General features: G+C 37.6%; 1 protein-coding gene and 1 long non-coding RNA gene across 6 annotated transcripts in view; one reads left to right on the forward strand and one right to left on the reverse strand.

Annotated features, from left to right (window-relative positions):
• DDX4 (DEAD-box helicase 4) overlaps nucleotides 1-19,028 on the reverse strand; it is a 69,342-nt gene extending 50,314 nt beyond the window's left edge. For 2 of the 5 annotated variants that reach the window (XM_055554630.1, XM_055554628.1), the window contains exons 1-3: nucleotides 18,034-18,064; nucleotides 17,772-17,848; nucleotides 10,810-10,870 (exon numbers count right to left, since the gene is read on the reverse strand). In XM_055554630.1, the coding sequence (XP_055410605.1) occupies nucleotides 10,810-10,870; nucleotides 17,772-17,848; nucleotides 18,034-18,046 (151 nt within the window). In that variant the 5' untranslated portion in view covers nucleotides 18,047-18,064. Of the gene's footprint in view, nucleotides 1-10,809; nucleotides 10,871-17,771; nucleotides 17,849-18,033; nucleotides 18,069-18,891 lie in introns of those variants that run through there. The other 3 variants (XM_055554627.1, XM_055554629.1, XM_055554626.1) reach the window with 3 other exon arrangements.
• A 51-nt stretch (nucleotides 19,029-19,079) lies between these two features.
• On the forward strand, nucleotides 19,080-19,662 carry LOC129632886 (uncharacterized). The gene is made up of 2 exons (XR_008704733.1): nucleotides 19,080-19,231; nucleotides 19,441-19,662. It is a non-coding gene; the product is annotated as an uncharacterized LOC129632886 (long non-coding RNA).
• Nucleotides 19,663-25,358: the final 5,696 nt, after the last annotated feature.

The raw sequence follows: 25,358 nt of genomic DNA on the forward strand, positions 1-25,358 counted from the left end.
CAGTCATGTATGGATTTAAGAGTTGGGCTATAAAGAAAGCTGAGTGCCCAAGAATTGATGCTTTTGAACTGGGGTTTTGGAGAAGACTCTTCAGAGTCCCTTGGACTGCAAGGAGATCCAACGAGTCAATCCTAATGGAAATCATTCCTGAATATTCATTGGAAGGATTGATGCTGAAGCTGAAACTCCAATACGTTGGCCACTTGATGCGAAGAACTGACATTTGAAAAGATCCTGATGCTGGGCAAGATTGAAGACAGGAGGAGAAGGGTATGACAGAGGATGAGATGGTTGGATGGGATCACTGATCGATGGACATGACTTTGAGTAAGCTCTGGGAGTTGGTGATGGACAGGGAAGCCTGGCGTGCTGCAGTCCATGGGGTCACAAAGAGTCAGACACAACTCAGCAGCAACTGAACTGAACTGAAATATAGAAAACAAATACTAACAGACCTAAAGGGAGAAATGGATCGGAATACAATAATAGAGACTTTAACACCTCACTGACATCAGTAGACAAATCTTCCAGACAGAAAATCAATAAGGCAACAGAGATACTAAATGACGTATTAGAACAGTTAGACTTAATTGATATTTTCAGGACATTCAGTTCAGTTGCTCTTTGTGACCCCATGGACTGCAGCACACCAGGCTTCCCTGTCCATCACCAACTCCTGGAGCTTACTCAATCACATGTTCATCAAGTCGGTGATGCCATCCAACCATCTTATCCTCTGTCACCCCCCCCTCCTCCCACCTTCAATCTTTCCCAGCATCAGGGTCTTTTCAAAGGAGTCAGTTCTTCGCATCAGGTGGCCAAAGTATTGGAGCTTCTGCTTCAGCATCAGTCCTTCCAATTAATATTCAGGTTTGATTTCCTTTAGGATTGACCGGTTTGATCTCCTTGCAGTCCAAGGGACTCTCAAAAGTTCTCCAACACCACAGTTCAAAAGCATCAATCCTTGGCGCTAAGCTTTCTTTATGGTCCAACTCTCACATCCATACATGACTACTGGAAAAACCATGGCTCTGACTAGACGGACCTTTGCTAGCAAAGTAATGTCTCTGCTTTTTAATATGCTGTCTAGGTTGGTCATAACTTTCCTTCCAAGGAGCAAGCATCTCTTTTAATTCATGGCTTCAGTCACCATCTGCAGTGATTTTGGAGCCCCCAAAATAAAGTCTCTCACTGTTTCCACTGTTTTCCCATCTATTTGCCATAAAGTGATGGGACTGGATGCCATGATCTTCGTTTTCTGAATATTGAGTTTTAAGCCAACTTTTTCACTCTCTTCTTTCACTTTCTTTCTTTTTTTTTTCCCCTCTTTCACTTTCATCAAGAGGCTCTTTAGTTCTTTGCTTTCTGCCATAAGGTCGTGTCATCTGCATATCTGAGGTTACTGATATTTCTCCTGGCAATCTTGATTCCAGCTTGTGCTTCATCCAGCCTGGGATTTCACACGATGTACTCTGCATATAAGTTAAATAAGCAGGGTGTAAGTTAAATAAGCAGGGTGTAAATCAAATAAGCAGGGTGACAATATACAGTCTTGACATACTCCTTTCCTGATTTGAAATCAGTCACATTACATCCCCAAAATACACATACTACACATTCTTTTCAATTACACATCCTTTTCAATTAAAACATTCTCTAGGTTAGACCCATACTAGGCCACCTCATGCGAAGAGTTGACTCATTGGAAAAGACTCTGATGCTGGGAGGGATTGGGGGCAGGAGGAGAAGGGGACGACAGAGGATGAGATGGCTGGATGGCATCACTGACTCGATGGACGTGAGTCTGAGTGAACTCCAGGAGTTGGTGATGGACAGGGAGGCCTGGCGTGCTGCAATTCATGGGGTTGCAAAGAGTCAGGACACAACTGAGCAACTGAACTGAACTGAAGGATACAAAATAAGCCTCCACAAATTTTAGAGGACAGAAATTATTTTAAGCATCTCTTCTGCCCACAATGGCATGAAGTCAGAAATCAACCACCGAGAAACAAGAAGAAAAGTGATTATTCAGAGACTAAACAACATGCTACTTAAGAAAAAAAAAAATGGATCAACGAGATCAAAGAGGAAATTTTAAAAATACCTTGAGACAAATGACATGAAAACGTAACTATGTACAAAATCTATGGGATGCAGGAAAAGCAGTCCTTTGAGGGAAGTTTACAGTGATACAGGCCTTCCTCACAAAACAAGAAAAACTCTCAAACAAGTAACCTAACCTAGTACCTAAAGAATTAGAAACAGAAGAACAAACAAAAACTAAAGTCAGAAGGAAGAGTGATTTAATAAAGATCAAAGAGGAAATAAATTAAAATAGATATTAAGAAACAGAAAAAAAAATCAATAAAACTGAGACCTGGTTTTTTGAAATGACAAACCAAATGCACAACCTCTGGCCAGGGTCACCAAGAACAAGAGAAAGAGAGGACAGAAATAAAACAAGAAATGAAAGGGGATAAATACCAACCAATACTGCAGAAACACAAAAAACCATAAGAGAATACTATGGACAATTATATGCCAATAAATTAAACAACCCAGAAGAAATGGACAAGTTTTTAGAAACATACAGCCTACCAAAACTGAAGCAAGAAGAAACAGGTAATCTGAACAGACTGATCACTAGAAGTGAAATAGAAACTGTAATTTAAAAACTCCCTGCAACAAAAAGGAGCACATTTGAGCCAATTCTAATGAGGTGGATGAACCTAGAGTCTATTATACAGTGTGAAGTAAGTTTGACAGAGAAAAACAAATATTTTATACTAATGCATATACATGGAATATAGAAAGATGGTACTGATGAAATTATTTGGGGCAGCAATGGAGACACAGACATAGAGAACAGATTTATGGACATGGATATGGGGAGGAAGGAGAGGGTGGGATGTATGGAGACAGTAACATGGAAACTTACATTACCATTATGTAAAATAGACAGTCAATAGGAATTTGCTGTATGACTCAGGGAACTCAAACTGGGGCTATGTAACTACCTAGAGGAATGGGATTGGGAGGAAGGTGGGAGGGAGGTTCAAATGGGAGGAGATATATGTATACCTATAGCTGATTCATGTTAATGTTGGGCAGAAACCAACACAATTCTATAAAGCAATTATCCTTCAATTAAAAACTAAATTAAAAAATTTTTAAAGTATAGGGACCAAAATATTACTAAAAAAAAGAAAAAGAAAGTTCCCTACAAATGTTCAGAACTGGATGGCTTAAATGGAAAATTCTACCAAACATACAAAGAAAACCTTGAACCAATCCTTCTCAAACTTTTCTGTAAGACTGAGAAGGAACACTCCCAAAGTGATTCTATGACATCACCATCACCCTGATACCAGACAAAGACATTACCAAGAAAGAAAATTACAGGCCAGTACCTCTGGTGAATATAGATGCAAAAATTCTCAAGGAAGTATTAGCAAATCAAACCCAACACATAAAAAGTCATACACCATGATTAAGCTGGTTTCATCACAGGGTCAAAAGAATGGTTCAACACATACACCATACAGACAAAAACTACATATCATCTCAACAGATGCAGAAAAAGCATTCAATACAATTCAACACCCATTCATGATAAAAATTCTTACCAAAGTGGATATGGAGGGAACATATCCAAGCATAATAAAAGCTATTTGTGACAAACCCACAGTGAACATAGTACTCAAAAGCAAAAAGTTGAAAGCCTTCCTACTAAAATCTGAAACAAGTATGCCCACTCTCACCATTTCCATTCAACATAGTATTGGAAGTCCTAGCCACAGCAATGAGATAAGAAAAATAAAAGATGTCCAAACTGGAAAGGAAGAGGTAATACCGTCATTATATGCAGATGGCATGATAATATATATAGAAAACCCGAAAAACTCCACACAAAAACTACTAGAACTGATAAAATCAGCAAGGTAGCAGGATACAAGATTACCATACAGAAATCTGTTGCATTTTTTAACACGTACAATGAAATATCAGAAAGGGAAAATTAATGAAAATTCTTTTTAAAATCACATTAAAAACTCCTAAAAGAGAAGAAAGGCAAAACATTCTCTGAAATAAATCTTACCCAATGTTCTCCTAGGTTACTCTCCCAAGGCAACAGAAATAAAAACAAAAACTAGTAAAAGGGACCTAATTAAAACTTACAGGCTTTTGCACACCAAAGGAAACCATAAAAAAAAAAAAAAATTAAAAGACACACTACAGACTGAGAGATAGGACCAACAAGGGATTAATTTCAAAAATGTACAAAGAGCTCATACAAACAGCTCAATAACAAAAGAAACAAACAGCCCAATTACAAAATGGGCTGAACACCTAAACAAACATTTCTGCAAAGAAGACATACAGATAGCCAACAGGCACATGAAAAGATGCTCAACACCGCTAACTATCAGAGAAATGCAAATCAAAACTACAATGAGGCATAACCTCATATCAGTCAGAATGGCTATCACTAAAAGGTCCTGAAAATAAACCACTATGTTGGCTGTGGGTTTGTCATAAAATAATAAATCCTGAAGAGAGTGTGGAGAAAAAGGAACCCTCCTACACTGTTGGTGGGAATGTAAACTGGTGCAGCCACTATGGAAAACCTCCATACATTACAGAGGTTCCTTAAAAAACTAGGTTACTATATGATCTGGCAATCTCACTCCTGGGCATATACCTGGAGAAAACTCTAATTTGAAAAGATACATACACCCCCATGTACCCCAATGTTAACAGCAGCACTATTTACAATAACCAAGATATGGAAGAAATCTAAGTGCCCATCAACAGAGGAAAGGACAAAGAATATGTACACACACACACACAATGGAATACTGCTCAGTCATTAAAAAAAAGACAAATAATGCCATTTGAAGCAACATAGGTAGACCCAGAGAATAACATACTAAGTGAAGCAAGTCAGAAAAATGAAGACAAATATATCACTTACATCTGAAATCTAAAAAACACAAACAGCAAAGTTCTGATTCACCAAAACTGACTCAAGAAAACAAAAACAAAAACTGTCCTACAGAAAGTGAACCAGTACTCAAATCTCTGTATCAAACCTATTTAAATATAGTTTCACAGGTGAGTTCTATCAAACTCTCAAAGAACAAATCATTCCAACATTATACAATTCTACCAGAAAGTAGAAAGAGGAATTATTCCCCAATTCATTCCACAAGGCCATAGTAATTATGATATGACACGACAGAAGAAAATTAAACCTCTTTTACTCATGAGTAGATATAAAATGGAGAAGGAAATGGCAACCCACTCCAGTGTTCTTGCCTGGAGAATCCCATGGACAGAGAAGCCTGGTAGGCTGCAATCCACGGGGTCGCACAGAGTCGGACACGACTGAAGCGACTTGGCAGCAGCAGGCAGATATAAAATCTCAAAAATACATATTAGCAAATCAATCCCAATAGTAAACTGAACAGGTACAACAGTATGACCAAATTGAGTTTATTCCAGTATGCAAGGGTGTTAATCATCAGAACATCTAAAAAGGTAATTAATTAACAACATTAACAGATTAAAAAAGTATATCTCCACAGATTAAAGTACATAATACAATTCAACACCATTCATAACCTAAAACATATATTTAGCAAACAAGGGAAAATAAGAGATGTCCATGGTAGCTTTGCTCATAACAACAAAAAAGGAAGCAACTCAAATGTGCATTAAAAAAAGAATTCAAATATGCGGTACAGTCACACAACAGAGTTTTACATATATTGTGTTCTATACTGTATTACAGAGTATTAAATATATGGTATATCCACACAACAGAGTATAATTAGAAATTAACTACAATAATTGGCAATACAGATGAACCTGGTAGTCTGGTATTTTGTGTGGCAAAAACCACCACAATACTGTAATTAGATTCCAATTAAAATAAATAATAATAACAATAAAAAGAATCTGCCTTCCAATGGAGGGGACAGGTTCGATCCTTGGTTGGGGAACTAAGATCCCACATGCCACAGGGCAACAAAGCTACTGAGCCTACACGCCTCAACTAGAGAGAAGCTCGCACGCTACAACAGAGCAGACTCAGACAAATAAGTAAATTTTTTTTTTTTAAAAAGAAAGAAATCTAAAATATCAGAGTCAACAGACTTTAACAAAACAGAGTTTAACAAAAGTGGTTAAACCTGAAAGTCAAGATTTCAGATTATTTTCTTTCTTTTCACCACTATATTTAAATTTTTTCTTTTTTTTTTGTTTTTTTGCAATAAGAATATTTAGATAGTAACTTAGGATAGCATTCATTGCCCTGGTATGTATTTCTGTAATAAGAAAATCTATTTTCATGAAAAAGAAATCAATTAAAAAAGAGGGAGGGGGGATGATTTGGGAGAATGGCATTGAAACATGTATAATATAAGAAACGAATTGCCAGTCCAGGTTCGATGCAGGATACAGGATGCTTGGGGCTGGTGCACTGGGATGACCCAGATGGATGGTATCGGGAGGGAGGTGGGAGGGGGGTTCAGGATAGGGAACACGTGTACACCCATGGCGGATTCATGTTGATGTATGGCAAAACCAATACAATACTGTAAAGTAATTAGCCTCTAATTAAAATAAATTTAAATTAAAAAATAAAAGAAATATACTAAAAAAAAAAGAGAGATACCAAAGTACTTGTTATTCAGAAGGTAAACAAGCAAGCTATATTTTTCATTATTGATTTTACTTCATTAGTCTGAACATTCAAGATCTAATGCTAAGAAAAGTCCACATTTTTAGCTGGTGGCCATTTCAATCTAGCTTATTGATGACTTCACTACAATGTTACACCTTAATGTACTATAGATTCAAACTTTCATTCCTTTATAAAAGTTATCTTTGACACCTCACAGAACAAGGTTTCTTTTGATTACACAATGATCTATGCATATAGATATGTTAAGTATAGAATACTTTCACCCAATTTTCTTCTTTGAATACTTCAAGGATCTACACATGGTTATTAGCCTTTTGCTGGGGTTTCAGCAGGCAGCAATTTAATAAACTTTTGAGAATCAGGATACTCTACATTAAACTGCTGCATTTAAAAGTTTACAAAAGATAAGTGTATCTTGACAATAACAAAAGCATTTCATCTAAACTTGACTTCCTTCTATCAAGAGGATTACTCTGAACTTAAGGTGAACATGGGAATTAAATCTGCTTTAACCTGATGAACTCTCTCAACACCCCCTGCCTTTTACATTTCATAAACTACCTCTCCACAGGTTTTTTCACATTAGGACAGGCTTCAGTGAGCCAGTAGCTCCCTTAACTATAAAAATGTTTACTTCATTCACAAATTTTTGATGAGAGAAATGAAACTACCTGGTGTCACCAGGCCCTCTTTCTTACATTAGTTGTTGTTTTAATCGCAAAGTCTGTCCGACTCTTTGGGCTGTATATCCCACCAGGCTCCTCTGTCCATGGGATTCCCCTGGCAAGAATACTGGAGTGGGTTGCCATTTCCTTCTCCAGAGGATTTTCCTGACTGGGGATCAAACACACATCTCCTGCACTGGCAGGTGGATTCTGTACCACTGAGCCACCAAGAAAGCCCCGCTCTTGCATGAGAGTAAGACTTAAAAGAAGTAGTTACTCAAGGTCACAGAGACTCATAGAAAATTCATAGTAACTTAAATTCATAGAAAGTAAACAATGGTTGCCAAGAGCTGAGGAGAGGAGTGATTGTTGAGTTACTGCTTACTGGGTATGAAATTTCAGTTTGGGAAGGTGAAAAAGTTTCAGAGGTAGACGGTGGTCATGGCTGCACAGCAACATGAAGGTACTTAATATCACTGAACATTACATTTAAAAATGGTTAATACAGTAAATTTTGTTGCTACATGTATTTCTTAATTGAGAAAATACTAGAAGTAGCATATCAGCCTGCTGTGAACTTTAACAAAATCGAAGACTACTGTCATGAGTTTAATTTTATAGCCCAGGTCCTACCACTTCCAGCTATCTTCTCAACTTTATAAAAAATGTAGGCGAACAAAATGGAGACAAGTGACAGGGGAAAAACAACAGCTCCCTTATCTTGATTTGTTTCTCCTATTTGCCGAAGACCTCCCTAAGTTAGTTTTCAGATCCCAAAGAGGCTCATATTATCTTTTAATTAAGTATTTTACTTTTTAATTTATTTAATTGGAGGCTAAGTACAATATTGTGGTGGTTTTTGCCATACACTGACATCAATCAGCCACGGGTGTACAAGTGTCCCCCTGTTCCAAACCCTCCTCCCACCTACCTCACCATCCCATCCCTCTGGGTTGTCCCAGTGCACCAGCTTTGAGTGCCCTGTTTCATGCATTGAACTTGGAATGGTCATCTATTTCACATATGGTAATATACATGTTTCAATGCTATTCTCTAAAATCATCCCACCCTCACCTTCTCCCACAGAGTCCAAAAGCCTGTACTTTATATCTGTCTCTTTTGCTGTCTTGCATATAGGGTCACTGTTACCATCTTTCTAAATTCCACCATATATATGCGTTAATATGCTGTATTGGTGTTTTTCCTCTGACTTACTTCACTCTGTATAGGCTCCAGTTTCATCCACCTCATTAAAACTGACTCAAATATGTTATTTTTATAGCTGAGTAATATTCCATTGTGTATACGTATCACAACTTTCTTATCCATTCATCTGCGGAGGGACATCTAGGTTGCCTCCATGTCCTAGCTACCATAAACAGTGTTGCAATGAACATTGGGGTATAAGTGTTTCTTTCAATTCTGGTTTCCTCAGTGTGTATGCCCAGCAGTGGGACTGCTGGGTCATATGGCAGTTCTATTTCCAGTTTTTTAAGGAATCTCCACACTGTTCTCCATAGTGGCTGTACTAGTTTGCATTCCACCAACAGTGTAAGAGGGTTCCCTTTTCTCCACACCTTCTCCAGCATTTATTGTTCGTAGACTTTTTGATAGCAGCCATTCTGACCAGCCTGAGATGGTACCTCATTGTGGTTTTGATTTGCATTTCTCTGATAAGTGATGCTGAGCATCTTTTCATGTCTTTGTTAGCCATCTGTATGTCTTCTTTGGAGAAATGTCTGTTTGTTTAGTTCTTTGGCCCATTTTTTGATTGGGTCGTTTATTTTTCTGGTATTGAGCTGCTTGTATATTTTTGAGATTATCAGTTGCTGTTTGCTATTATTTTCTCCCATTCTGAAGGCTGTCTTTTCAACTTGCTTATAGTTCCCTTCGTTGTACAAAAGCTTTTAAGTTTAATTAGGTCCCATTTGTTTATTTTTGGTTTTATTTCCATTACTCTGGGAGGCGGGTCATAGAGGATCATGTTGTGATTTATGTCAGAGAGTGTTCTGCCTATGTTTTCCTCTAGGAGTTTTATAGTTTCTGGCTTTACATTTAGATCTTTAATTTATTTTGAGTTTATTTTTGTTTATGGTGTTAGAAGGTGTTCTAGTTTCATTCTTTTATAGGTGGTTGGCCAGTTTTCTCAGCACCACCTGTTGAAGAGATTGTCTTTTCTCCATTGTATATTTTTGTCTCCTTTGTAAAAGATAAGGTGTCCACAGGTGCATGGATTTATCTTTGGGCTTTCTATTTTGTTCCATTGATCTGTATTTCTGTTTTTATGCCAGTACCATACTGTCTTGATGACTGTAGCTTTATAGTATAGTCTAAAGTCAGGCAGGTTGATTCCTCCAGTTCCATTTTTATTTCTCAAGATTGCTTTGGCTATTTGAGGTTTTTTGTGTTTCCATACAAATTGTGAAATTAATTGTTTTAGTTCTGTGAAAAATGTTATTGGGAGCTTGATAGGGATTGTATTGAATCTACAGATAGCTTTGGGTAGTATACTCATTTTCACTATGTTGATTCTTCCAATCCATGAACATGGTATATGTCTCCATCTATTTCTGTCATCTTTGATTTCTTTCATCAGTGTTTTACAGTTTTCTAAATATAGGTCTTTTGTTTCCTGAGGTAAATTTATTCCTAAGTATTTTATTCTTTTTGACATAATGGTGAATGGCATTGTTTCCTTAATTTCTGTATCTATTTTCTCATTGTTAGTGTATAGAAATGCAAGGGATTTATGCATATTAATTTGATATGAGTTTGGTTTAAATAGTTGCTAACCTGACAAGTCACCATCACTGTAACCTGCTTCAACACCTGAGTCTACTCTCCTACTGCCTTATATCAGGAATCCTGACGATTCCCATAGCAGCCTGAAAGCCAAACATGCAACTTCCAAGCTGGGCAAAGGTTTTACAGCAAACCCACTAAATCAAAGGATACACTCTGTAATACTACACTCTTTCTTCTCTCCCTGCCTTTAATTGTAAGAGGCTCCCAACCCAAAATATTCAAGCCAGAATGTCTCACTGCTGCTGCTGCTAAGTCGCTTCAGTCATGTCAGACTCTGTGCAACCCCATAGACGGCAGCCCACCAGACTCCCCCATCCCTGGGATTCTCCAGGCAAGAACATTGGAGTGGGTTGCCATTTCCTTCTCCAATGCATGAAGTGAAAAGTGAAAGTGAAGTCGCTCAGTCATGTCCGACTCTTAGCGACCCCATAGACGGCAGCCTACCAGGCTCCTCTGCCCATGGGATTTTCCAGGCAGGAGTACTGGAGTGGGTTGCCATTGCCTTCTCTGGAATGTCTCACTAGAAAATTTTAAAAACATCCTTGACAAGGTATCTACTAGTCTGCTTCTCATCCAGTGGATGAAGCCCTTAACCTAAAAACAGTTCTGCATTTTTGCCTTAACACATACCTGACGATGAAGCCGGAGTCCTGTTAAAAGTGTCTCCATTTGCTCCAGAAGAATACCTATCCTGTAAGAAAAAAGAAAAGATTAGTTTTCTACTTTGAATAATAAAAATGAGTAATCTATCTCATAAATACTAGAAAGTTTTAACAACTGGGTTTTGTCCAGAACAATTCAATTAAAAAATGTAAGATTTCCTGGGTCACTGCATGTTCCTTTGTTAACTACTCTAAAACACCTTCACTTTAAAATTGTATATATAGCATACTAATATATCACTTAAAACAATGGTCAGCAAACTACAGCCACAAGCCAGATCTGGTGGGCCACCAGTTTTTATAAATAAAGTTTTATTGGAAAAAAGCCATCCTCAATTCATCTAGGTATGTAACAGGCTGCTTCCTCTCAAACAAGTTTCTGATACTAAATGAAAAACTTTTGAACAGAGCTCTGAAATTCTTCAAAATCAAATTCAATAATTTAAGCACAAAAAGTGACCTAAAGTTTACAGATAACACTTCAATTAACTGACTAAATTAGAAAAATCACAATTTTTTTGTCAAATAAGTTTCTTTAAATAAACCTAAAGCTGGAGGGAGTGCACCAAGGTAGGTATTACATCTTCAGGTAATACTTTTGCTCCAAAATTTCTTTAACAAAGAAAACTGACTTTAAAAACTACCTTTATAAAGCTCAAAAGACATTCAATTATTTTTCTAACTTACTAAAAATATACAATAAAATCCTTGAAATGGCTTGGGATTTTGATAACTGCTACAGTAAAAAGTTCCAATTTATGATTACCATAGACGATAAGACAAACAAGAAAAGTAATCCAACTTTCCTGATTTAAAGTGAAACACTGAAGACTTTCTCTTTTCTAGTATCCAAAATACTACTGGATGAATATAGCCCCCAAAGGGGCTAGTTTTATAAGTGTTATAACATTCAGCTTCATATAACTGATAAAAAGTAATGAAACACCCTGGTACTAAACAACTGAAAAATTATTATTACCAATCTTCAGAAGATGGAATTTAACATCCCACATACATTCTAAGGCAAGTTTTGAAAAAAAAAAAAAATTTTTTTTCAATAGAATTCATCTTTCATCATAAAAATCCTTAACATTTTTCATTACCTTAAAAATAAGGTAATTTTTATAAGAAATAAATAAGAAATAAGCATTTCTCTGCTCCATTGTAGGCAAAAAATTTTGTCTACATTTGCTGCCTCTATTTTCTCACATTCCATATTTCCTTCAAGCTACTCTTGCTAGCCTCCATCCTCACCTCTGCACTCAAAAAGCTTATAGTAAGCATATTATATAATAAAATTACTACTTTTAAGCTTCATCCTGCCAGAGCTCTCAGCAGCATTTGAAATAACAGACTATCTACTTCCCTCTCTGGCTTAGGGAACACATACTTCCCAGGTTTTCCTCTTGCCCCATAGCCACTCCCTCCACAGTCTCCTTTGCCAGCTCCCCAGCTAATGTACCTTTAAAGTCAAAGTGTCCCACAGTTCATGGCAGAGCTCTCTAAGTCTGTTTTATTCCATCCAACTTCAACCATTTTCACAGATTTAAATCCTATTAAAATATATAAATCCCAAGTTTGTACCTACAGCTCTGATCCCTCTCCTAAGCAATAACTACTGACTAGTATCAGCAGCAGTATCCTTACTTAAATCTTTTCTTAGGCATCTGAAATTGAACACTGCAAATACAGAATTCTTGATTTTTTTCCCTGTCATATTGGTTCATCTTCCACATATTTCCCATTTCAGGAAAGAGCACCATCATCTATCTACTTGCTTCAGTAAAAAAAACTTAGCATCACTCTCTCTTGCATTCCCCATATCCAGCCCATCTAGTCCTATCAACTATATGTCCATCTCTATCTCCAGGGTCCTCTACCTCTCTTCCTTTTCTCTTTCCTACTCAGATTTCATTTTCTACAAATCTTCCTTATCTTACTATAGTTTAGCCATACTAGATATTTGTTGTTGTTCAGTCACTCAGTCATGTCCAACTCTTTGCGACCCCATGGACTGCAGCACTACAGGCATCCCTGTCCTTTACCATCTTCCAGAGGTTGTTCAAAGTCATGTCCATTGAGTCACATGATGCCACCATCTCATCCTCTGTCATCCCCTTCTCCTCCTGCCATCAGTCTTTCCCAGCATCAGGGTATTTTCTAACGAGTCTGCTCTTTAAATCAGATAGCCAAAATATTCAGGACTGATTTCCTTTAGGACTGACAGGTTTGATCTCCTAGCAGTCCAAGGGACTCTCAAGAGTCTTCTCCAACATCACAGTTCAAAAGGATCAATCCTTGGCACTTAGCCTTCTTTACGGTCCAACTTCACATCCATACATGACTATTCAAAAAACCATAGCTTTGTCTAGATGGACCTTTGTTGACAAAGTAATGTCTCTACTTTTTAATATGCTGTCTAGGATGGTCATAGCTTTTCTTCCAAGGAACAAGCATCTTTTAATTTCATGGCTGCAGTCACCATCTGCAGTGATTCTAGAACCCCAAAAAATGGTCTCTCACTGTTTCCATTGTTTCCCCATCTATTTGCCACAGAGTGATGAGGCCAGATACCATGATCTTCGTTTTTTGAATGTTAAATTTTAAGCCAGCCTTTTCACTCTCCTAATTCACTTTCATCAAGAGGCTCTTTAGTTCCTCTTCACTTTTGACCATAGGGCTGATATCATCTGCATATCTGAGGTTACTGATATTTCTCCTGGGAATCTTGATTCCAGCTTGTGCTACATTCAGCCTGGCATTTCATATGATGTACTCTGCATATAAGTTAAATAAGCAGGGTGACAATATACAGCGTTGATGTACTCCTTTCCCAATTTGGAACCAAACCATTGTTTCATGTCCAGTTCTAAGTGTTGCTTCTGGCCTTGCATACAGGTTTCTCAGGAGGCAGGTCAGGTGGTCTGCTATTTCCATCTCTTTAAGAATTTTACACAGTTTGAAGTGATCCACACAGTCAAAAGCTTTAGTGTAGTCAATGAAGCAGAAGTAGGTGTTTTTTTGGAATTCTCTTGCTTCTGCTATGATCCAGCGGATGTTGGCAATTTGATCTCTGGTTCCTCTGCCTTTTCTAAATCCAGCTTGAACATCTGGAATTTCTTGGTTCATGTTGAAGCCTGAGCATTACTCTGCTACAGCATGAGATGAGTGAAACTGTGTGGTAGTTTGAACATTCTTTGTCATTGCCTTTCTTTGGGATTGGAATGAAAACTGACCTTTTCCAGTCCTATGGCCACTGGTGAGTTTTCCAAATTTGCTGGCATATTGAGTGCAGCACTTTCACAGCATCATCTTTTAGGATTTGAAATAGCTCTATACTAGCTATAGGAGATTGAATAATGTCCACTCAATGATATCAAGCCCTAATTTCTGAAATATGTGTTATATTATTTGAAAAAAAAAGTTCTAGCCAATATAACTAAGAATTTTGAAATGAAGGGATTACCCTGGATTATCCAAGTGGGTCCTAAATGTCATCACAAGTGTCCTTATGAAAGGCCAAGGGTATTAACACAAACACAGAGAAGGCCAAGTGAAGACAACAAAAAGAGATGCAGCCACAAGCCAAGGCTGCCTATAACCACCAGAAGTTGGAAGCAGCATGGATTCTCTCCAAGAGACTACTGAAGGAAAATAGCACTGCTGAGACCATGGTTTCTAACTTCTGGCCTCCAGAACTATAAGAGAAATTTTTCTGTTACTGTAAGCTATCTAGTTTGTGATAATTGGTTACAGCATCTATAGGCAACTAATACATTGTATTTCTTCCTGTTGTCCTGATACCCCTAGTTTGTTCCCTCTTCAGGATCTTTGCACATCATGTGTTATTGGGACTCTTTCAGGTCTCATGAGTCATAGTCTCAAGGAATATTTTCCTCTCCACATGATCTAAATCTACCCATACCAATCTTCTTCCTCTCTCCCTCACACACACACAGTTTCTTGATTCTTTTATTACTGTTATTATTAAATTATTATTTAATACTTTTCACTATTAGTATGTGATTTTTAATGTGCTTATTCTGTCTCCTCCAGTAAAATACAACATTTATGCCAGCAAGCCCCTTATCTATCATGTTCACCACTAGCTCCAGCAATTAATAAGGCTCAAAAAAACTTGTTGAATGAGTCTTAGGTCTTAACATTACCTATTTTTAGAACACTTAGCTATAAAACTTTTATAACCTCTTTACTCATCCAAGTGAACCAATTTAGAAATTTTAAAACTTAACATTATTTTAAACATTATAAATTTCAAAATAATTGTGGATGGACTAATTATCTTAAGCAGTTTCCACTTTAATCACAAGAGGATATGCCTTCTGAAATACACCAGAAAAACGGCAAAAAGATCAGACAGAAGACATGAGTGTGTAGACTCATCAGTCATTTAATAAGAAATATTACAACTAGCAAGCAAACCCAGTATCCTGTTACAGTTATCACGCTCATCCATTTCATCTCTCACCCCAACAAGTGTGCATGCAATGTGAAAATGCCTAACCATTCTGGACTACTGTAACTGCTAGATTACCAAATATTTCTCAACCTCACATTTTTTTATTATTCTATCCCCACATGGTACATTCACTTTAAAAACTAGCATTGGGAAGTTCTAAAATCTACCAGAAGAGCAACCTGCTAGTTCAAAATTATATAAGCTTGTGTTAATACTAAAAATCTCCTTAGAAGGATCCTTAGAAGCACTCAGAAAAGGCTGATCACATAATAAGAACCTCCTGCGTAGCACAGGGAATTCTATTCAATACTTTTTAAAGACCTATATAAGAACAGAAGATAAAAAGAATGAATATATGTATAACTGACCTATTTTGCTGTACAGCAGAAACACAACATTGTAAATCAACTATACTCCCAATTTTTTAAATTAAGAAAAGGCTGATCACAGATATTATTACCAATCCAAGATGATGTCACAGCCAATACAAATTGAACAAAAGGGAAACCCAGTCACTTCTTGAAACAGAAATCCAATTAGACCAACCAATCAAATGGTGCCTTTAAAACAAAACAGGCTGGAAAAAAGACATCAGATTTCTCCTACATAAAAATGTCATGTGTTCATCCTTAGCTTCTAGACAGCTTATTCAATGAAGACAAGCAAACAAAGCCACTGAATGCATCATGTTCCTTCAAGTCAAGTAGGTCAAATTACTAACTGCACATGTAGCACATTAAGTTTGTGGACAAATGCAAAAAATTTACTACAAATTGGCCCCACACAGATATGTACTAGGAATCGTAAGGTAGAAATATTAACATAATTAATATTCAATCAGTATGACCAATATCAAGAAACAAAGGATATTACTGAATAGCACAAAGACTCCCAAAAGGTAAATCTGGAAGCCTGACAGTTGACCATCCTCAATTTCAGACACCCTTTGCAATAACCATGCACAACATGCTACAATGCAGTATACTGTTTGAATGATACTTAGTTAAGACAAAATCTCAGAGAAAGAAAAAGTAAAAATTAGACAAGTCCAAATGGTACTGTGGTACAAATGGAAACATCTGTACCTGTGAGTTAAACTGTGTTACTAGAACAAATCTACCAAGAACCTGGGAAAAAAAGAACCATAAAAAATTATTTGACCAAGTAATTCTATTTTTGAAAAAAATACTCCCAAATTAAATAATAAACTGTAGATATTCATGACAATACTACAGTGCAAAGATAACACTTTAACTTCTACCAACAGAAAATCAATTATGGTAGTTCTAGTCCATTAAATACTATATAACCATAAGAAATTATTTTTAGGAAGTTAGTAATACGGAATAGCTAGTGCTGAAGAGTGAAAAAGCTGAAATCAAAAATTACTATAATGTACAATCATTACAATCCATATAAAAATGTGTTTGGGAAATATAGTAGAAAATTTATTAAAACCTCAACAGAGCATTTGTGCTAGTGAGCGAGACTGTTAGGTAATGTTTCTCCTCTTTTGGTCTTACAATATTTTTATGATATTGTAACATAAAGAAGACTATAAAAAGATAACATACAAAAAAATGTTATTTCTAAAACAAGTCCCAAAGCAAGAAACATGATAAATTCAGATTAACATCTTAGGTATTTTAATCTAAACTTTATATGCAAACAGACCAAATTCAAGACAGACAAAGAATTAAATTTTATGTTTTGGGGTAAATTAAGAATTTCTACTAAGACATCACTTGAAATATAAAGTGTCAGAACTGACTGACATAAATACAAACCGGAAATCCTAAAAGGAAAACAAATTGACTTATGGAGACATTTTCAAGTAGATAAAATTTATGTAAAAGCAATCCATTAAATACACTGTCTTCCAAAGTAGACTCTGTTCACCATCTTAAAGTCAAAACTAAATTCCAAAAACCCACTCCATAACCCCCTCATCTAAATTACAGTGTAACTCTTCAAAAGCTATTGAGGAAAAAGATCTGCAGATTTGTACATCTGAAGATCAAACTGATGTTACCATCTGAACCAGCCTAATGTTTTCAACTTGAGACCCCTGCTTGTATAAAACCAATTTTCAGAATTCAAATTGCCATCCAAAAACGAATTTTATTTTTCCATTTTCAACTGTATCTCAGAGACATTCAACCACATTAACACAAGCTTGCTTTCATCCACAATAAGTTCTAAATCACTGAGATAAATTAAGTTGCTAATAATATTATACCCGTTTTATGTTTTAATTATTAAATTACGTCAGACTGTTTTCTTCTATTTGAGGCTTAGCATGCTTCATCATTCCCTATAAGACAGTTAATAACAATCACGTGGAGAAGCACAGCATGCTTCTCACCACAGATGAACTTTCTCACCACAGAGATTTTCAACTTGGATAAAATCTGTAGCATTCAGTAACTACAAACTTTAAATTTTATTACCTTCTCAAATACAGGAACATAGGAAGATATATGAGGTTTGATTATTTCTGCTTCCCAATCTTCATCTCCCATGGTGGCTTCCAGTTCAGTTTTTATAAAAATACAAACATGCACATTTAGGCTCAGTCAGAATTAGAGATCAGAGTTGTACCTTTAAAAGCATAAACCATCTTTTCACACATATACCTCCAAACTACACAATTAACTGTTGATCCTCCCCAAAAGTTTTTGCAAAAAGGGCAATTAAAGTTTTGTTTCTTACCGAGAGATACCATTTATATTCATCCTTTTGGCTCAGACGGTAAAGAATCCGCCTGCAATGTGGGAGACCTGGATTCGATCCCTGGGTTGGGAAGATCCCCTAGAGAAGGGAATGGCTACCCACTCCAGTATTCTGGCGTGGAGAATTCCACGGACTGTATAGTCCATGGGGTCGCAAAGAGTCGGACACTACTGAGCGACTTTCAACTTTTTACCCTAAAAAATTAGTTGAACCACTTATCTAATCACTCTAGCAATCACCATGTTCCGGTGAAGTTTAGGCTTTCCCCCAAAATCTGTTGACAGAATTTATTTTCTCACCAAAGGGTTCCCAATACGTCTTACTGAATATTAAGGGGGAGGGGAAATTTTTCAGATACTACTCAAGGTTTCTCCCTTCAAAACTGGGTACGACATTTCCCGTGGGGTTTATTTAGTTTCTTTGAGGGGGAGGGGGAGATTGATCAGGGATCAAGACCTTGAAGTTTGGCAGGGAAGGAAGGGGTGATTAGGTGGCCCAAATGTCTCCAACAAACAACTAGTTTCGCGAAAGAGAGTGTATACACGAATAGTTCTACAACCATCCATGTTCTGAGAGTCTTTTTCTCTGAACAGGGATGGTGTAGCACCAGGTGGTCAAAAATGCTCCTTCGCCTTTCCTGCAGGCCTCAACTCCAGACTTCGGACACGCACCGTGCTACTGGACTCTCCGGCAGGAAGCAGAAAGACCCCAAAGGACAGCTTCAAACCCCTACCCACCCCAACCGTTCTTCACTTGGCCCGAAGTTCAGCTACTACTAGGAAGCCCAGAGCGTTGGGATGAATCCCGTACTGGGAAAAGAGCCAGCGGCCTACTCACCTCTCAGCGGCTTGCTGTCCCGGGGTCCTCACAGGCGCTGACTCGGCTTAAACGGCTGCACGTGCAGGACGCAGACTGCGTCTGGTGCGCTGATCCAACAACAAATGGCACCAGGCGACGAGCTCCATCAGCCAATCAGCGCCAGGCAGCCATGTCGTCCCGCCCCCATCTCCCGCCTCTCCTACCCTGCGCGTTCGCGTTCGAGGCCACCGTCAGCTGACCCATTACGTTCCGGACGGAGTGGCCCGTTAGGCCTGGGGATACAAGGCTGATCGTGGGTCACTTTCTCTGGATGCTTGTGCGGGGTCCTCAATCTGGAGAGGCTATAGAATTTTCCTATGTAAGCACTGCAAGTCAAAGTTTAAAAAAGAAGAGGAATTAAAATGTCCTCCGACCTACCTCTTTAAGCTTTCTCTCCTTTTTTGCCGACTGCAGTCCCTGGCAGTTGGCCTCTATTTCTGAGGCGCTTGCTTCACATCCAGGGGGTTCCCAGGTACCTCAAAGTATGGCTGAGGCCGGGGGTGATGGTGTATTCCTTTTTCTTCCCAGACCGAAGGATGAGACTGTCACGCCGATTCCTCGGAGGCTGTGAAGACAGTAACTTGTCTTAAAGAGCTAGAGGTCGAATTCTTTGGGCACCCTCTGATCCAGAAAGAAGAAATAAATTGTGCTGATGAACGTCGTTCATTAGATTTGTGACCCACCCGTTTATAACCCTACTTACACACCTAAGGGTGTCCGAAGGTAGTTCGGACTTACACTCATCAACCAGTTAGTGTTTGTTCTGGCCCACAAAAAGTCAGAGAAATCTTTCCATATTTTCCCATCCCTCCAAAAGGCATAACAACAGACCACTGGAAAAATACCATTTTTATTTTGGGCTTTATTTTCATCATTTTCCATGCTCTGAATCTTTTAATAAATTTCTGAATAGTTCAGAAATGTAAGTCCTAACTAACACAGTCTGACACTCAGGCATAGAGGCTGAAGTACTTTACACTTTCCAGCCCTAGAACCATCATTATTGGTCTCTTTAATTAAAAGTACTTATTTTCTTTGAATCCTTAAAAAGGATTTATTTGGTTAGCATCAAACTTTGTCAGACTATTATCAAGGTGAATTATCTTTAAAAGATTACATTTAACAGAAGTGAAACCAGAATTTTTTAATAATTTTTATTTTTTCATTTTTAAAAATTTCTATTTTTAAAATTTTTACATCATACTCTTGAGGCATCTTATACTTTCAACTGTATATGTATGGGGGAGAGCTACCAACACTCTTTCTGATGCTCTGAATTTGTACACAGGGTCCTCTGATGTATTTTTACTCACTTTGAATTGAATGTTCTTTCAAAAATTTTTATGTTGTGGGAAAATATGTATTAAGTGAAAATAACAAAATATGAAATTGTGTAGATAGAATGATAACCAACTAGATTTTTTATTTTAGGAATGGAAAGCTTGGAAATATTTTCTAGAATGAGCATATTTTTTTAAAATAGTTGGCAAACATTCTCCGCTATTAACTCTAGAAGAAATTTTTGTGCTTTCAGGTATTGCAATGAAATAGTTCTTTATGAAACAATATAATCCTTGAGAGCTCCTGGGTTAAGAAAAAGTGCATTCTGATGAGAACTAAAGTTCAGTATTGAGTAAAGGATGAACAAGGGATAAAAATCATGCAATTCAAAAATTGAACATAAACAGTGAAAAAAAGACAAGCACGGTTTAGTAAACACTTGTTCCTTAATGGGTGTCCCAAGAAAATCAAGCCAGTATAAGTATATTCTATTTTCTTGTTCTCACTAACAGATCCTAAGTTACTGGTGGTAATAAATCACAATGTATGGAAAAGGCAGAGATTCATTCATTAGTTAAATAGGCTTTAAATGAGCACCTACTGTATGCCAGGTATTATGCTAAATGTTCCAGGTAAAATTAGCTTCTCAAGGAACATTCTAGTGACAAGAATGGCAATGACCAATGGAATTTAAACCTTAACATTCTTATCTCAAAAGATTCCCTGGAAAGCTTATGTAATGTTTCTCCAAATTCCCTAAATCCCCAATAATAAAGTAGGGCAAGAGTTTCCTTAAAGCTGTCTCTCAGCTTGGAATCAATGTAGTTAGTTCAAAGTAATGCATATAAGGATGACTGATATAGATTTTATGTTCTTAGCATTCTCTCCATGTTATTCAAGTAATGATTTTTTAATTGATGTGTACTGTGCCTTGCACCATGTCAAGTCGATTAAAAATTCTTTTAATCTACCAGGATCCTGTACATGGGGCTTCTCTGGTGGTTCAGTGGTAAAGAGCCTGTCAATGCAGGAGACATGGGTTCAATCCCTGGGTCCAAAGACTTTCTGGAGAAAGAAATAGCAACCCACTCCAGTACTGTTGCCTGGGAAATCCCATGGACAGAGGAGCCTGGTGGGCTACAGTCATGGGGTCACTAAAGAGTCAGACATGACTTACTGACTGAACAACAACAAACAGTACAAAAATGGATTACCTCAGGTGGGGGAGAATTAGATGTTCATCTTTAAGTATTATAAATATTGGAGAATCTTTTATTATGTACATAACCGTACAATAGGCTAAAAAAAATTAAATACTGCAGATTGGAGCCCTATAAATCAACACAAAAAAGAGGTGGAGTGGGTTATAATGTCTCAGACAGCACATCTTGTACTAGTGAAACATCTAAGGAAGAAAGCAACTTGTACAGGGGTTTTCAGCATACCAAGCAAGGTTCAGAGAGGCCAAAATATCTGTATTTTTCAAGTAATGGCTAAGGTAGTGTTTATGAATGTGTGGTACTCATACCACTGATTTTAGGCAACTCATAGACAATTTTCATTTTTATAGTAATTTTAGTGTTTTTATTTAATATCTTAGTATATATTAGACACATTCATCAGTGCACATGTTGATAATGAACTCTGTTCAAGAAGCTTCGAGGTAACAAGCACCCTATCACTGTTGGGGATGTTCCATGGTCTAAACCTTGAGGGAAGGGAATTTGACAACATCTAGCAAAATCACATGTGTATTTACCCTTGGATCCTGTAATCCTACTTCTAGAATTTATCTCAAAGATACACTAACAAAAATATAAAAGGACAAATCTGATGTTCAGTTGCTCAATTGTGTCCAACTCTGCAACCCCAAGGACTGTGGCACGCCAGGCTTCCCTGTCCTTCACCATCTCCTGGAGCTTGCTCAAACTCATGTCCATTGAATCAATGATGCCATCCAACCATCTCATCCTCTGTCATCTCCTTCTCCTCTTGCCTTCCATCTTTCCCAGCATCAGGGTTTTTTCTAATGAGTCAGCTCTTCATGTCAGATAGCCAAAGTACTGGACCCTCAGTTCAGCATCAGTCCTTCTAATGAATATGCAGGATTGATTTCATTTAGGATTGACTGGTTTGATCTCCTTGAAGCCCAAGGGACTCTCAAAAGTCTTCTCCAAAACCACAATTCAAAAGCATGAATTCTTTGGCATTCAGCTTCTTAATGGTCCAACTCTTACATCCATACATGACTACTGGAAAAACCATAGCTTTGACTAGACAGACCTTTGTCAGCAAAGTAATGTGTCTGCTTTTCAATACACTGTCTAGGTTTGTCATGGAGAAGGCAATGGCAACCCACTCCAGTACTCTTGCCTGGAAAACCCCATGGACGGAGGAGCCTGGTAGGCTGCAGTCCATGGGGTCGCTAAGAGTCGGACATGACTGAGCAACTTCACTTTCGCTTTTCACTTTCATGCATTGGAGAAGGAAATGGCAACCCACTCCAGTGTTCTTGCCTGGAGAATCCCAGGGACGGGGGATCCTGGTGGGCTTCCATCTATGGGGTTGCACAGAGTTGGACACAACTGAAGCGACTTAGCAGCAGCAGCAGCAGCAGATTTGTCATAACTTTTATTTCAAGGAGCAAGCATCTTTTAATTTCATGGCTGCATTCACCATCTTAGGTGATCTTGCTAAGTCACTTCAGTCGTCTCCGACTCTGTGCGACCCCAGAGACGGCAGCCCACCAGGCTCCCCCGTCCCTGGGATTCTCCAGGTGATCTTGGAGCTCCCCAAAATAAAGTCTGTCACTGTTTCCACAAAGTTATTAACTGCAGAACTAAAAGTTAACCAGAAATAAGTCAAAAATCCCTCAATAGCAGACTGAAACATCCACCCATGTAGTTGAAGGGGCAGAAAAATTTTCCCTTCTTCCTTTGTAGGCTTTTTGGCTGGCCCAATAATTAAACTGACATTAAACAAAAGGAGAAAAACAACTTTAATTTCATGCATACAGGAGTCACATAAAAATATGAGACTCAAAGAAGTGACCAGGGGTTTTTGATGGCTCAGTATCAATATAATGTCCTTCCAGTGCATATCCAGGGTTTATTAGCTTTAGGATTGACTGGTTTGATCTCTGCAGTCCAAGGGACTTTCATAGTCTCCTCTAGCACCACAATTTGAAAGCATCAATTCTTCGGTGCTCAGCTTTCTTTATGGTCCAGCTCTCACATCCCTACAAAATTACCGGAAAAACCATAGTTTTTTACTATATGGACCTTTGTTGGCAAACTGATGTCTCTGCTTTTTTTAATATGCTATCTAGGTTGGTCACAGCTTTTCTTCCAAGAAGCAAGTGTCTTTTGATTTCATGGCTGCAGCCACTGTCTGCAGTGATTTTGGAGCCAAAGAAAAAATCTGGCACTATTTCCATTTTTTCCCCATCTATTTGCCATGAAGTGATGGGAACAGATGCTGTGATCTTTGTTTTTTGAATGTTGCGTCTTAAGCCAGCCTTCTCACTCTCTTCTTTCACCCTCCTCAAGAAGTTCTTTAGTTCCTCTTCACTTTTTGTTATCAGATATTTGCATATCTGAAGTTGTTGCTATTTCTCCAGGCAATCTTGGTTCCAGTTTATGAGTCATCCAACCTGGCATTTCGCATGATGTACTCTGCACAGAAGTTAAATAAGCAGGATGACAATATACATCCTTGACATTGACATACTTGATTTTGAACCAGTCTTTTGTTCCATGTCCAGTTCTAACTGTTGCTTCTTGTCCTGCATACAGGTTTCTCAGGAGACAGGTCAGGTGGTCTGGTATTCCCATCTCTTTAAGAAGAGGGTGGGATGATTTGGGAGAATGGCATTGAAACATGTATAATATCATATAAGAAACTAATTGCCAGTCCAGGTTCAATGCAGGATACAGGATGCTTGGGGCTGGTGCACTGGGATGACCCAGAGGGATGGTATGGGGATGGAGGTGGGAGGGGGGTTCAGGACTGGGAATACGTGTATACTCATGGTGGATTCATGTTGATGTATGGCAAAACCAATACAATATTGTAAAGTAATTAGCCTCCAATTAAAATAAATAAATTTAAATTAAAAAAAAGAAAAATGGAAGCATTGTAAAATCAGAAAATTATGATTACATATTGCTGCTGCTACTGCTGCTAAGTCACTTCAGTCGTGTCCGACTCTGTGTGACTCCATGGACTGCAGCCTACCAGGCTTCTCCGTCCCTGGGATTCTCCAGGCAAGAACACTGGAGTGGGTTGCCATTTCCTTCTCCAATGCGTGAAAGTGAAGTTACTCAGTCGTGTCTGACTCTTAGCGACCCCATGGACTGCAACCTACCAGGTTCCTCCATCCATGGGATTTTCCGGGCAACAGTACTGGAGTGGGGTGCCATTGCCTTCTCCCTGATTACATATTATTGATGCTATAAAATAAAAATAAAGATGTTCTAAAAAAGATTTAAATGAAAAAAACAAAACAAAAACAAAAAATAATTTTCCAGTTTGTTGTGATCCACACAGTCAAAGGCTTTAGTGTAGTCAAGTATGTTAGGTCAAGTATGCTGGCTTATATCTAAAGAGATATATCTGCTTGTATTTTTTTTAATGGAAGGACAAGCCAAAAATTATAAAATGACTAAGAGAGAATAGGTTGAGAAGGAGAAGAATGTCAGGGGTTTCTGAATGAGTGGATTTGATTGTGAAACCATGTGATTGTTATACAAAATTATAAAACTAAATCAAATTAAAATTTAAAAAGGCAATCTTTAAAGTTAATGCAAAAAACCAAATGCACTTAAATAAATGTGTATTTAGTTAGTGGCTTAACCACACAGAAATGTATTTAAAATGCTTTAAAATATAGTAATTTGACCATATGTCCCTAGTGAGATATATCATAAGGCAAAAAATATTGCATAAAATCCACCAATTCTGTAGTCATATTGTCAGTAATAAACTGGTACATAATTAAGTTACTATTGTTTAAGAAGTAAGATTTTTCAGTGTGAGAGAAAAGAAATTGAAAAAGAAAAGCAGAGGTTAAGAAATAACCCTATACTCTTAAATTTGAACTAGAAATATCAATATGAACTCATGATATATTATCTCCTTAAAAAAATAAAATAAAAAATTTACAA

Source organism: Bubalus kerabau, chromosome 18 (assembly GCF_029407905.1).
Source record: "Bubalus kerabau isolate K-KA32 ecotype Philippines breed swamp buffalo chromosome 18, PCC_UOA_SB_1v2, whole genome shotgun sequence".
In the NCBI taxonomy this organism is placed as follows: domain Eukaryota; kingdom Metazoa; phylum Chordata; class Mammalia; order Artiodactyla; family Bovidae; genus Bubalus; species Bubalus kerabau.